We start from the raw sequence: 14,374 nt of genomic DNA on the forward strand, positions 1-14,374 counted from the left end.
CTCCTCCACTTAACCCATGATGGCACAACCTTCTTCTTTCTTCTCCCCTCTGATCTCTCTTTTCCCCAAGATTCTCTCTGGCTCCTCAAGCTCGAGAACCTTAGCCACGCCTATCCCATTTGCCCTGTCTAGGCGTGAAGGCCTTTTATTAGTCAAACAGGTTAGGCTCTCAGGCAAAATACAGGTGGGCCAGAGAGACAGCAAGCAATAATTAGCATATAAAACATCAGACCAACTCTAAGCTTTGAACATGAGCATTTGGGACACATCACAAATCCAGGTGTAAGAGTACCAAAACTTTTGTTTAGATTATTAATAACCCTATGTGGTAGGGTCTACCATTAATGTGCTGTTTGTCTTGGCATCTTTAGAAGAATGATTGATAATATTTTGAGAGGGGGAACTGCTGGTAGGGACAGGTAACAGGGTGGAAGCATGGTTTAAAAAGCATGACAACAGGCAAAGGAAGAACAGAGACAATGAGGAAAGGAACGTAGTTTGTATCCTGGTATAGTCATAGTCAGTAATAGCACACATTTTATGAGCCTTGGTTTTAAGCCCCTGGTGTACCATTCACTAGTCATGTGGACATGTATGTTAACTTTCATCTCTCTGATTTTTTTATTTGTAAAATGCATGGAGTAATAGTATCTACTTAGTGAAAGAATGAATATAAAATAGCATAAAGCCTGACATGTAATAGATACTCAATAAGTACTAACTGGTATCTTGATAAATAATGAGAGAATCATGAAGGTAGACTCTGGGTAATGAAAGAAATAAGACTGTGAAATATGTAGTAAGTCCTTTGTGTTATTAGCCATAGTTATCAAATTTAGGGATCATAGAAAGACCACTTGCTCATCTTCTTCCTTACAGTGTATGTTTCTCAATGCCAACATGAAATTTTTGTTTAGAAGGTCTAATGTGCAATTAAAATGAATTATAATAAATTCATACGAATGTGATCTTTTTAACATTCTGCTTTTTTATCCTGATTATTTTAGTTTGTGCTAGAAAAAAGGAGAACCAAAGTTTTTCTAGCAGTTGGCCATTAAGATTTAAGGACTTTCTGATGTCACAGTAGAAACTATGCCTCAGACTTGCTTGCGTTATTAGTATCTTAGAAAAAAATCAGGGAAAATTTGAAGTTCTTTTGAAATATAAGAAGACAGAAAAATGGAACTGTTAGAATAATATTGCTATTTAAGAAAAGATAGTCAGCTGGGCGTGGTAGCACATGCCTGTTATCCCTGCACTCAGGGAGACAGAGGTCTACAAAGCAAGTACAAGATAGCCAAGGCTACACAGGGAAACCCTGTCTCGAAAAAACAAACAACAACAAAAACAAAACAACAAAAAAAAAGAAAGATACTTACTTTTTAGGAACTTATGTCAGAATAGAAAAATATAGTTCATAGTTCCTAAGGAGATAGAAGATACATATATACATGTGTATACATGTGCTGTATCTGTATGTGTTCCCTCTTTTTTCTCTTTTTTTATTAATAATTTTTACATATACATTTATATTATTACACATATATACAATAGATTACCTATAACATGAAGAACCATGACACAATTAGGAATTATATAAGTGTCACATTCTTAGTGTTTTGGCTATTTGTATTTGATAGCCTTGAAGAAAACATCTTTCCTATCTTGATGCATCTAAAATTCTGAATATAAATCAATCTCCATCATATCTCATCATTATCAACTTAAAACATCTATCAAGACCTAAAAACATCTTAATTCCTAAACAACTAAGCATCATTGTAAAACTAAGCTACCTGGCCTTCAACTCCATCAGAGACTTGAGAAGGAATAAACTTGATTACCTGAGTATGCCTGGAGTGCAGGTTAGCAGCTTCCCAAATGAGAGGCAGAGGTGGGATGTGAGGCAGGTAGAAAAGAGAGACGTTAGAGCTGTACTTCTCTTGTTTTGTGTTGTTGATGTGGGTGTTGAATCCAGGGCCTTGCACAGTGAAAGCCAGTCACCTACAACTGAACTATATCTCATTGTTGCCCAGGTACTTTTCTTAAATGAAGCTGTTATATTTTCTTGATTTTTATCAAAATCTAGGAGTAAAAGGAAACCTAGTTGTATGTGTTTAATTAACTTTTCTGTGAACTCTTATATCCTGCACTCCAAAATAAATTATAGGTCATTTCAGAAAGTAATAGTTTATATCATAAAAAATCATTGAAAATTCAAGTCAGTTCTAGGAAATATTAACTTTTTTTCTTGAGTCCTCAGGTAGAAATGGTAGTGGTTGTGATTTTAAAGACAATGTTATTAGGTAACAAGAGGGATATCTGGAGATAACAGGTTTTTTTTTTAAAAAACAGTTGCCTCAGTTGTGCCCTGTTGATTTTATTTACTTAGGGACAAATATCTAATGTGTATTTTTTTTAACTTTTATTAGTAAACACATGCACACATACACCATGGTGGGAACATGACCCAAGGTTATTTTGCTGTTGTTGTTAAAATTAGTATTTTCCCTTCGTATACATTGAGTTAAGATGATCTGCTTCACCTTTCTTAACTATGTAAAAAGAATTTATGATCAAAGACCATATTCAATATTAATTCTATATTTTGCTTTTAAAAAAGCCATCATTTCCAGTTAATGATATATCGATACTTTTTTGTTGTTGTTAAGGGGAAGTATAGTCATCTCTCAAGCTATGTTTTGTTTGCATGTACATCTACACCTCAGAAAAGGTCAGTGGATCCCATAGACAATTTTGAACTGCCATGTCAGTGCTGGGAATTGAACTCAGGACCTCTGAAAGAGCAGCCAGTGCTCCTAACTGCTGTACCATCTCTCCAGCCCCTATTCTATTTTTATTTATTTATTTATTTTTTAAGATTTATTTATGTACACAGAGTTCTGCCTGTATGTAACACCTTCACACCAGAAGAGGGCACCAGATCTCATTATAGATGGTTATGAGCCACCATGTGGTTGCTGGGAATTGAACTCAGGACCTTTGGAAGAGCAGCCAGTGTCCTTAACTCTGAGCCATCTCTCCAGCCCCCCCCATTCTTTTTTTAATAAACAGAAAAATAAAATCTTAAAAATGAACTTCAGCACAATTATTACAGAAAAATTAATATATAAATTTAAACTCTAATCTTTGTTACTAAGAATATTTGTAATATTTCCCATGAAATAGTCAAAAGTTTATAATTAAAAAGTGGGAAAGATGCTGGGCGATGTGGCATATGCCTTTAATTGCAACACTCGGGAGGTAGAGGCAGGTGCATCTCTGTGAGTTCGAGGTCAGCCTGATCTACAGAGCAAGTTCCAGGATAACCAAGGCTATATAGAGAAACCTTGTCATACCCCCACCCCCAAAAGAGGTGGTAACAAAAAAGAATCTTATAGTCATTTTAAGCATAATCTGACAGGTTGGCCTTGAAAATAATGTCTAAGTCTACTGGTGCTGTATATAAAATACTAGAGACCAGGTGGCTTACAAATCACAGGCATGTACATCTTAACTTCTGTGGGAAGGCAAGATGGATGCACCAGCAGAGCCTGTATTTTATGAAAGCTGGAATCCTTTTTCATAGATGGTCTCATTTCTCTGAGACCTGTATGGTACAAGGGGCTAGGCAGCTGTCCAGGCTGCCTTTATGAGATTAGTACTTTAACTAAGGATGTGCTAAACTCAGTTGTGCTGCAGAGGCCTTTGTTACCTTCACACGTACTCAGGACAAGACTGGCTAGTGGGTTTCCAAACCTAGACCAGATCTAGAAATAGGACAATAGGTTTATCTACAATTTCTAGGAAGACAAGCTCAGCCAGTAAGCTCTTTCCTATTGACTCTGTTCTAATTCCAGTTTAAAGAAACTACAGGGTTTATAAAATCTTGTGGACTTCAGGTATCCAGAAAGTGAAGTAAAAGAAACAAAGGCCAATGAAATGAGTGCTTCAGTGTGTTAACACAGGGGTGTGTGTTGTTTCATACACTAAGCAAGTGCTGTTCCCTGAGTCACAACTCTATAGCTTACGTACTAAGATTGGATCTTGTTTCATGTATAGCCTAGGCTGACCTGGAACTTGCTTAGCCCAGACTGGTTCAGATTCTGACCTTCCTTCCTCTGCCTCCTGAGTGCTCCAATTACAGATGTGTACCCCCATACCCAGCTCACTTTTTTAAAAAACAAAACAATTCTGTACTAGAAGAAAACTATTGTTAAAAACTTTGCCCTAAAGAATGGGTTGAACTTGATGTAGCATTTGCCATTGTAGGATTATATATGTGGGTAGGGTAGTTACGAGATTCCCATAACCTAAAATCTGATAATTTTTATTTTCTGGTACAGAGATTGCAGTTAAGAGGCAGAGATTATTTGAGGAAATTTCTATAATTGTGGTCAGTTAATCATAAGATGTTTGTCTTTAACCAACTTATAAATCTTAGTCATAGCATTATTAATAGACAGTTCATGCCTCCTCATTTCAGCTCTGCAAGCATATTTATTCCTGACTTTTGAACTGCCCTTCTCATGCTTCCTCATCACTTATAACTTTCTCTTCCTTTTCTACAAAACTTGGCAAAGCATCCTTTACTTTCATCACACTCTAACTTCCTTTCAAGACTGTCCAGGCCTTGTTCCCCCTTTTAATGTCTGTTTCTCACACTGTGTCAGTTCCCCTTAAAGTAATTATTCCCCTATACTGTGAGTTTTTACTCATTTTGCAGCTGTTTGCTGTTACTTCATAGAGCTTTATGAATTTGTAACCATAAAGTTAGCTTCTTGGATGATGACTCTCTGATTCTGCACACAGTGGATAAGAAGCATGTCTGTTTGCTGGCCACTGCCCTCAGTGTTTCACACGTTTGCTGTTTGTTCAGAGCTGGCTGGTTTGCAGCGTAAAAGAATTTCTTTTTACTCTAGGTTGTACAGAATACTTTGTTGTATTCCTCTATGCTTTACACTTTAAAGAAAGCATTTGGAAAGTCACTTTGAGACAGGTGACATGTTTACTTTTGTGGGTATAATGCATATTATTATTTGGCTCCTTTGTGGAGGGAGAATTATAAGAAAAAGGAGTGGATTAGTATTTTAGGCAGTGTTTTACTGTGTAGGTGTAGCTATCTGGAACACATGATGTACTCCAGGCTGGCCTGGAATTCACAGAGTTTCTACTGGGGTTGAAGGAGTACACCATCACATCTGGTTTAAAATTAAGTTTAAGGGATTTAGAAGAATATGAAACTAACAAGCTTCCATTTTTAACATTATCCTTATTTTAAGGTAGAATTAATCTCAAGGAATTTGGGGAACTTTAATCTTCTCACTTCATTCATTTATTCTGAAACTTGCATTATAGTAGAGATTGTTAATAAGCAAGTAAGCAAATATAGTGACAAGTAATGACAGTGCTGTAAGATCAGAGGTGGTGGGGGTTACAGCCCTCTTGACAAGATGTTCGGAGAAAGCTTCATTTGGGAGGTGCTTTTTGAGGAGATTGGCATAATGGTGAGCCTTGGAATGCTCTGGTGAAGGAATGTCTGAGATAAGGAAGGAGCAAGCACAGGAAGGCAGGAGAAGGGGTTGTTTGGTTTTGTTGTTTGATGATAGAGAATGATTAGTTCATGTTGTCATAGAGATAAAGTGAAGGTGCTGAGAGAAGGACCAACACTTCTAGACAAAGAAGATATACGTACTGGGTGGCTCGATAGATAACTTGGTTCATGTTTACATTTGAAAAGATGTACTGTCTACCATAATACCATCAGAAACTTTCATAACGCTTTTCAAACGCTAGTCCAGATTCTTAGCATTGTATCATCTGAATTCACAATCCTGTGATTTAGATACTCTTACCCAAATATTTCTACTTTACAGTTAAGAAAAATGGGCACACCACTAACCCCAGCATTCAAGAGACAGAGGCAGGAAGATATCTGAGTTCGAGGCCAGCTTGGTCTACATGGCAAGTTCCAGGCCAGGCAAGGCAGCCTCAGAAACAAACAAAGTAGAACTGGAGAGCTAGCTCAGCCATTCGGAGCATTTGCTGCTCTTGCAGAGGACTTACGTTTTGTTTTTAGCACTCACATTGCACCTAACAACCATCTGTCACTCCACTTCAGGTCCAGTACTGTCTTCTAGCCTCCACAGGCATTAAGTATATGTGGTATATAAAGGCAGACATATAGGCAAAACTACCCACATACAGAAGTTTTCTAAAGCGTTTAAACAAAACAATAAAAAAATCTAGCTCTTTATGTTTTTTGAGATGAGGTGAGCGAAATTACGATGGACAAGAAAACATACTGTTTGAGAATGCATTACTTCAGTAACTTACTAGTCAAAAGGATATTCAGTATCTTAATTTACTGGGTTTCTTTCTTTTGACATTTCCTTCCTGAAATATTTCTTTTTGTTGTTTTTTAAAAATTTAATTAATTTATTCAGATTACAGCTCAATTGTTATCCCATTACTTGTATCCTCCTATTCCTCTCTCCCTCCCATTTTCACCCTATTCCCCTCCCCTAGGTCTATGACCAAAGGAGACCTCCTCCCCCACTATATGGTCATAGGCTATCAAGTCTCATCTTGGTAGCCTGCATATTCTTTCTCTGAGTGCCACCAGGTCTCCCCACCAAGGGGAAGTGGTCAAATATGGGGCACCAGAGCTCATGTCAGAGTCAGTCCCCGCTCTCCACATAACTGTGGAGAATGACCTGTCAATTGGGTAGATCAGAGTAGGAATTCATTGTTTACTATTGTATTGTCCTTGGTTAGTGCAATAGTTTGAGCAGACCCCCTGGGGCCCCCATCCACCCACCATGATGTTCTTCTTGTAGATTTCTAGGACCCTCTGGGTCCTTCTATTTCTCCATCTCCTATATTTCTCTTACCTAGAGTCACAGTAGGATGTCCTCACACCTATCCCAATCTCTTGGTAAGGGAAGACTTTCATTGGACATGGCTTTTGGGCTAGTGCCCAATTATAAGTAAGTATATACCATGTGAGTCTCTCTGCTTCTGGGTTAACTCACTCAATATGATCATTTCTAGTTCAATCCATTTGTCCATAAATTTCGGGCTTTCCTTGTTTTTAAAAGCTGAGTAGTATTCCATAGTGTAAATGTACCACAGTTTCTTTATCCATTCTTCTACTGAGGGACACTTAGGCTGGCTATTATGAATAAGGCTGTTATGAACATGGTTGATCATATGTCCTTGTTGTGTGGTGGAGCATTTTCTGGGTATATTCCAAGGAGTGGATTAACTGGGTCTTCAGGAAGCCCTATTCCTCAAGTCTCAAGTTTTCTGAGAAAGCGCCACATAGATTTCCAAAGTGGTTGTCCAAGTTTGCATTCCCACCAGCAATGAAGGAGTGTTCCTCTTTCTCCACATCCTCGCCAACATGTGGTATTACTTGAATTTTTGATCTTTGTCATTCTGATAGGTGGAATATGGAATCTCAGAGTTGTTTTGATTTGCACTGAAATATTTCTTTCAAGGTACTTTTGTTTGCTTTGCTTTGGCACTTTCATAGTAGAAACTTGTCTGAAATACTTGAATGTCATTCATGTGTAAGTGTAAATCACTAAAAGCTGGAGGCTGTATTTACCCAGGAAAGGATTTTGACTGGGTGATGACTTGCATAAATATAATTGCCTTATAAAGCCTTTGGTTTGCTAATATCTGTAGTTCTTTCCTCTTTGAGTCAACATTTACTTAGCTTGATGTTTATGTGTTCATACCTGGAATGTATGATCATAGTTTCAAGCATCCTAGGCTATGAAGATAGGAAGCAGTCAGGGATGTGTAATATTTGTGATCAAAAAGTTTCTTTAAAGCCACCTTCTTTGGTATGGTAGCTCCTTTTAAACACTGTCTGGAGACATCAGGACAAGTACTTCTGTTTTATGCTCATTAAATTTCTATTTTTCATTGATAGAGACAGAGGAAGAGGAGGCAAATCTCTTGTTGTTTAGCTTACCCTTAGGTGGACTTCTGCCAATTTTCCGGTTGCTAATTCCCCTTTTGCCTCACTGTCCAAGGCATCTACTGTCATGACTGCTGGACCTTCTGCGCTGTAAAGAGTTTATATAGGGGACCTGGAAGATGTTTCTGTGGTTAAGAGCACTGTCGGTTCATCAGGATGATGTGGATTTGATTCCCAGCTCCCTGTGGCTCATAACCATCTGTAACTTCAGTTCCAGGACACTTGATAGCCTTTTCTGGCTTCACAGGCACTGCATGCACATGGTTCCTAAACACACATGTAGATTAAGCATCCATACACATAAAAGAAAAGAAAAAAGTTAGAGTGCTTCTGGCTGGTTGCTTTCCAGACTATTGGGCTTCCATCTACCCTTTTGTCATGTAGTGAGTAGGTTAGCACTTGACTTATGTCTTCCACATTCACGTTTATGTATCTGATTTTCCCTCTCCCATTCTCTTTACGCGGTATGTCGTCTTATGTTTGCCGTCTTTTATTGTCATTGTTTATTTTTTAAAGAGTTAGTTTAATTTAATTAATTGTGGCTTTATTCTTACAGAAGTATTGTGTGTACATGTTTGGATTTGTCTTTTTCATTATGACTTCTTTTTTTTAAAGATTTATTTTATTTTTATTTATGTGTATACATGTGTAGCTCTGTGTCTGCGTGCATGTATGTATATATGTGCATGTGCAGATGCCCACAGAAGGAAGAAAAGGGTGTTGGGTCTCCAGGAGCTGAAGTTACAGGTGCTTGTGAGCTGCTTTATATGGGTGTTGGGAACCAACAAAGGTCCTCTGAAAGAGCAACACCTACTTTTGACTACTGAGCCATTTCTCCAACCTTAGCCTTCTAGGTGTTTGTCAGTTTCAGAGTCACCCATTAACAACACAAGAAATCATTGTAATTTCTTGTGAAACACTAACTTCATAAAAACTTCTCAATTTAGAACGAGTTCACTACAAGCAAGAGTATCTTTCCTTTGAAGTTTTGATAAAAATTTCCTGGTAAAACCAAACAGGGCTTTTCTTTGTGGAGCAACTTTAGATTATGATTCTTTTTTTTTTTTTTTTTCAAGACAGAGTTTCTCTGTGTAGCTCCCTCTCCGACACCCCCCTCGCCCCCTTGTCCTGGAACTCACTCTGTAGACCAGGGTGTCCTTAAACTCAGAGCCCATCCTGCCTCTGCCTAGGATTAAAGGTGTGTACAAGCACTGCCTAGCTCTAAGTCAAAATTTTAATAGTGGCAAGATTACTCAAATTATATGATTTTTTATTGAGGTTTTATGTTATTTTTGTAGGTTTTTTTGTAGGCTTTTTCATGTAGTCTAAGGTTTCTAATTTATTAGCATAAAATTATCTTAAGTCCCCTATTACCTTTCATATCTTTTCTATTATGTTCCACTTTTAGTTCCTGACACTAACTAGGTCTTCCTTTTCTTTTTACCAACTTTACTGGAGGTCTGTTTGTTATTTTAAATAATAGTTGTTACTTTTGTTGATAAAACCATACATTTTATCTTTGTTTTCAGTTTTATTAAATTCTGATCATAGATTTATTTTCTTCTCGCTACCTTCTTTGAATCTTTTGTGCAACTTTTCCCTAAATTCTACCTTCTTTCCTAATAAGGGTTGCGCATCACTAGCCTAAACTGAAACTTGAAATGCTTCAATATCCAAAGCTATTGTTGTTTTGGGGCAGAGTCCAAGGCTTTATTCAGACTACAAAGGCATTCTACCTCTGGGCTATTTTCCAGCCCCAAATCCAAAACTTTTTACATCCAAACATGATCCTACATCATGTGATGTATCATAGACAAAAATACAACTAGTATGTTGATAAAATTATAATTGACCAAGTGTATAAGTTATATTTGAAGCATAAATGAATCCTGTATTTAAACTTCGGTTTCATCCCCAATACATCTCATTATATGTAAGTGAATATTTAAAAAAAAGCCAAGATGTATATATTCAATGCTGGAGAAATATTTAAGGGCATACATTTTCCTATTTTTTATGTGCATACAATATCAAAATAGGCAAGCAAGAATTTGAAAATGGAGTAAAGGGTCTAATTTTGCCTAAAGTTAATAGTGCTTAACTATAACAAACTTTTTGTTGTTGTTTTGTTTCTGTTTTTGTTTTCGAGACGGGGTTTCTCTGTGTAGCCTTGGCTGTCCTAAACTCACTTTGTAGACCAGGCTGTCCTTGAACTCACAGGAACCTGCCTGTCTCTGCCTCCCTGAGTGCTAGGATTACAGGTATGCACCACCACACCCAGCTTTATAGCATACTTTTTATATGTACTTGGAAAAACCATACCTGCTGATGTTGTTAAATGCCATTTTCTTTCATCCAGGACTCACCTTTATTTGATCTCATTAAGCAGTCCAAGGATGGAGAAGGACCTGATCACCTTGAGTCTACTTGCCCTCTCAGCCTCCCACTCCAGAGCAACCACACTGCAGCAGACATGTAAGTAGAAATGCATTATGTTTTCTATTCAAACTGCAAGGATACTTTGATCATAAGGGAAATGCAAAATATTATATAGAAATGGTAGGACTGGAATTTTGCTTAAGACACTGTTTTTGCTTTAAGAGTTAGGAGTGTAAGATACATGACCTAAATAAGGTCATATAAATCACATGGAGTTGGTATAATGGGAACTTTTTCATGACAGAGAGGATGAACATAGGGACCATTTTCCTAAGATGTCATTTCCACGGTAACTTGTACCAAAGTATTTCTAGCTCACAGAGGTGCTGTAATCATACGTGAGTTTACTTGCTAGGTAATATTTTCACATAGGTCAGCTTTATATTTTCCTGTAATTCAGTAAATGGTTAACAGTACTCATCACTGGTAAGATTAGATGGCCTAGCTCTTCTCCCCTATAGGACTTTGTGTCTTGGAGGAAGGAAACATGCACAAATAAAGCAGCACAGTTGACTTTAGAGTACTTGTGCAATAATGCAACAATGGAGTGACATGCAGGCAAGACAGACATGGGTACAGTGTTTACAGTTGCTCCCCTGTTTCTGAGCAAGTGATGTTTTGACTGGAGACCTGAATGCTGACCAGGCAGAAATCTTCTTATTTGGGGAAACTGTCTAAATTGGGGACTGGAATGAAACCCAGGGTGGATGGGTCATAGTAGGAGTGGTGAAGGTGACGCAGAAGCAGCTACTGGGGCTAGGTCCTCTAAGTTCCTAGATTTTATAAAGGTAGTGGAGAATCATTTAAAGACAGATGCAACTTTGTATAATTTGTATTAAGTGATTATTCTAGCTGCTATAAGAAAAACAGCTGAGGTGGACTGGAGGGCTAGAAAATGTCAAGACAAAAAAGTGGAGAGAAAGTTTTGAAGACTGAATATTTTAAATGAGGGATATAGGTGACTTGGTTTGTTATAAACATTAAAATGAAGGGTCTGAAAAGTATTTTGAGATAAAAATAACAGGTTTTATGTTGATTTGACTTACAACACATTAGAGGAACTAGACAAATAGAGAAATTTAAAATTTTCATCCCTAGGCTCTTTTACTTTAAAACACTAGATGTGATATAGTGACATTTGTTCGAATAGGAAGGACTAGGTGAAGGAATCCAGAGTTCTGCTTTTGCTGTAGAAAGTTTGAAATTCAAGTAGTGCTGCTCATTACAAAAGTGGATGTTTTCACCTAGAACTCGAGGGAGATATGTTTTTGTATGTTAAGTAAGTTTACATTTATCAGTATGTAAGTAAAGGAAAGTCAGGGAGCCTGGAGTTTGGAAAGGTAGCACATTTTTCCTGTTAAGCTAGCTTTCCCAGCTTGTGTTCAAATAGTTGACTCACAGAATTTGGTAAAATGTATCTGAGTGTATGTGTATAATCAAACGTAACTCGTGTACATGCATGCACGTGCGAAATGAAGACTTATTCTTTGTATATATCTAGGTATCTTTCTCCTATAAGATCCCCAAAGAAAAGAAGTTCAACCACACGTGTAAATTCTGCTGCAAATACCGAGACACAAGCAGCCTCAGCCTTCCATACTCAGAAGCCATTGAAATCTACCTCCCTTTCCCTGTTTTACAAAAAAGGTCAGTAGAAGGTGATGAGCACGGACTCTGGATCCGGGCCGCCTAGGTTGAGCCGTGGCCCGAGCGCTTGACCACTTGATATCTCCATACTTCAGTTTCTTCGCTTATAAAATGGAAAATAATAATCATCTGTAGTGTAATAATATTAACGTATAGGTCTTAGGGGATAATTCATACATATGAAATGTTGTCAACAGGGCCTAGAATATAGTAAATTCAGAACATTCAATTTTCATATTGTTGCTTCCATTGTTATGATTTCAGATTAGTGTTTGGAAATACACCAATATTACTTTGCTTTTCAAGTGTATGTCTAGTAACATAATGTAGTATTGCCCAGGACAGATGTATTGCTTGGATATTCAGGACATGTAAGAAGTACACTGATGAGGTTTCATAACACTCTTGTGTGTGGACATAGTACAATACAAGGGCCACCTTGCAAATCTGTGGTTTATGTGCACAGGAAGGTCCTCACCTACTGGAAGCTCTTTGCAAGAATGGAAAGTCAAATTCCTTTGAGATAAGACTTTTCTTGATTTTATTCATTATAAATATACTGAGCTTCATAAGCATGTAGTAAAACTTGGCCTTAAGTTATATAGTAGTTCTCAAAAGGCAGGTCCTAACCAGCAATATCCACCCAGAAAGTTGTATAAGTGAGGACCTTTGGGATCCCACCTTCATCTCCTCATTTAGAAATCGACAGGTGGGCAGTAGATGCTTTACCAATCCCTTGCCAAGGCTGACATACAGTAAAGCTTTAGACCTTTGGAGATAAATTGTTAGCTTTGAAAACTTCTATTTACTTTATGCAAATCCATAAAGGAACATTTTGAACCATGAGTTTTTACATCTAAAATACATGTATAAAAATAAGAATTCCTTCTCTCCGGTCATATTTCTAATCGTGCTCTTAAACCAAACTTCCTCTTACAGTCGTTTTGCACTGATAGAATTTACAGTTTTCAAGAGTATGCTGTACTCCATTGGTATTTATAGAGAAATGCATGGTATCATTTTTTTTGTTTGTTTTAGGTTTGGGGAAAAGAATAATCACTTGTGATTCCATTATTTTAAAAATAATCTTTCTAATATTGTTAATGGAAATTTCCAACATCTATGCTGAGTGATTACCAACAGAACCAAAGCAAATCTTACTTGGTTTGCCTAATTTCATAATATCATATGACCTTTCCCATGTGCCTTAGTATATATAATAGCTAATCAGCAAGTATTATTGAGCCTTGTATATGTAATACTGCTAATACTAGGAATCATTTACTCATAAGGAAAGTAGTCTTAAAGGCTAGGTTTCTGTGAAAATGCTACTTAAAATTCTTATTATAAAGGAATTTAATGTTTCAAAAACTCCACTCATAAATGAAAATGAACAGTAAACAGGCTTCATTTCCCCTGCATCTGCAGTGTACCGTCTAGCATATCTCCGACTAAATACACTGTGTGCACGCCTTCTGTCTGACCACCCAGAGCTAGAGCACATCATCTGGACTCTGTTTCAACACACTCTACAAAATGAGTATGAGCTCATGAGAGACCGACATCTGGACCAGGTAAGAAAACCAGTCATTTCACCATCAATTCTTTTTTTGTTGTTTTGCTTTTTTGTTTTTGTTTTTGTTTTTTTTCAAGACAGGGTCTCTCTGTGTAGCCTTGAATGTCCTAGACTCACTTTGTAGATCAGGCTGGACTCACCTGCCTCTGCTGGGATTAAAGGCATCAATTCTTATTGTTAACTGTGTGCTGGGGTAAAGATTACATTCAAGTACACAGCTACATTATATAATGTATAGTCACTTGCTGGGTACCATTTATATTTTTAAATGTAGTTTTTAGATATTAAAACTTTAGATTTTCTATGTATACTTTAATAGCTATTTAATGACACAAACATTATTTTCAAAAACCACCAATTAACTGATTTAGCACAAACCTTTTCTATATTGTGATAAGCTAGATTTCATTTCGTGAGGAAATAACATGAGCCAGGAGCCAGGCATGGTGGCCCATGCCTGTAATCCCAGCACTCAAGGAGTCAGAGGCAGGTGGATCTCTGTGAGTTTGAGGCCAGACTGCTCTACAAATCGAGTTCAGGATAGACAAGTCTACACAGAGATACCTGTCTCAGAAAACAAAAACAAAAACCCGAGCCAGGAACCAGCTGATCTAATCAGGAGTGGTAGTCCCTGAGGCCGAAGACTCAAACATGATAAGTTCAAGGCCATCCTGGCAACTTAGTGAAACCCTGTCTCAAAAATAATAAAAACACTGGTGATG

The 14,374-nt window shown here is 37.4% G+C and overlaps 1 protein-coding gene across 2 annotated transcripts in view; it reads left to right on the forward strand.

Moving 5' to 3' along the window:
- RB1 (RB transcriptional corepressor 1) overlaps positions 1-14,374 on the forward strand; it is a 133,701-nt gene that overhangs the window by 101,427 nt on the left and 17,900 nt on the right. For both annotated transcript variants that reach the window (XM_084767536.1, XM_084767535.1), the window contains exons 18-20: positions 10,350-10,465; positions 11,931-12,076; positions 13,505-13,650. In XM_084767536.1, coding sequence (XP_084623662.1) covers positions 10,350-10,465; positions 11,931-12,076; positions 13,505-13,650 — 408 coding nt within the window. The remainder of the gene's footprint in view (positions 1-10,349; positions 10,466-11,930; positions 12,077-13,504; positions 13,651-14,374) is intronic.

The sequence above is a fragment of the Acomys minous genome, assembly GCF_964271855.1.
Source record: "Acomys minous genome assembly, chromosome: 18".
Lineage (NCBI taxonomy): Eukaryota > Metazoa > Chordata > Mammalia > Rodentia > Muridae > Acomys > Acomys minous.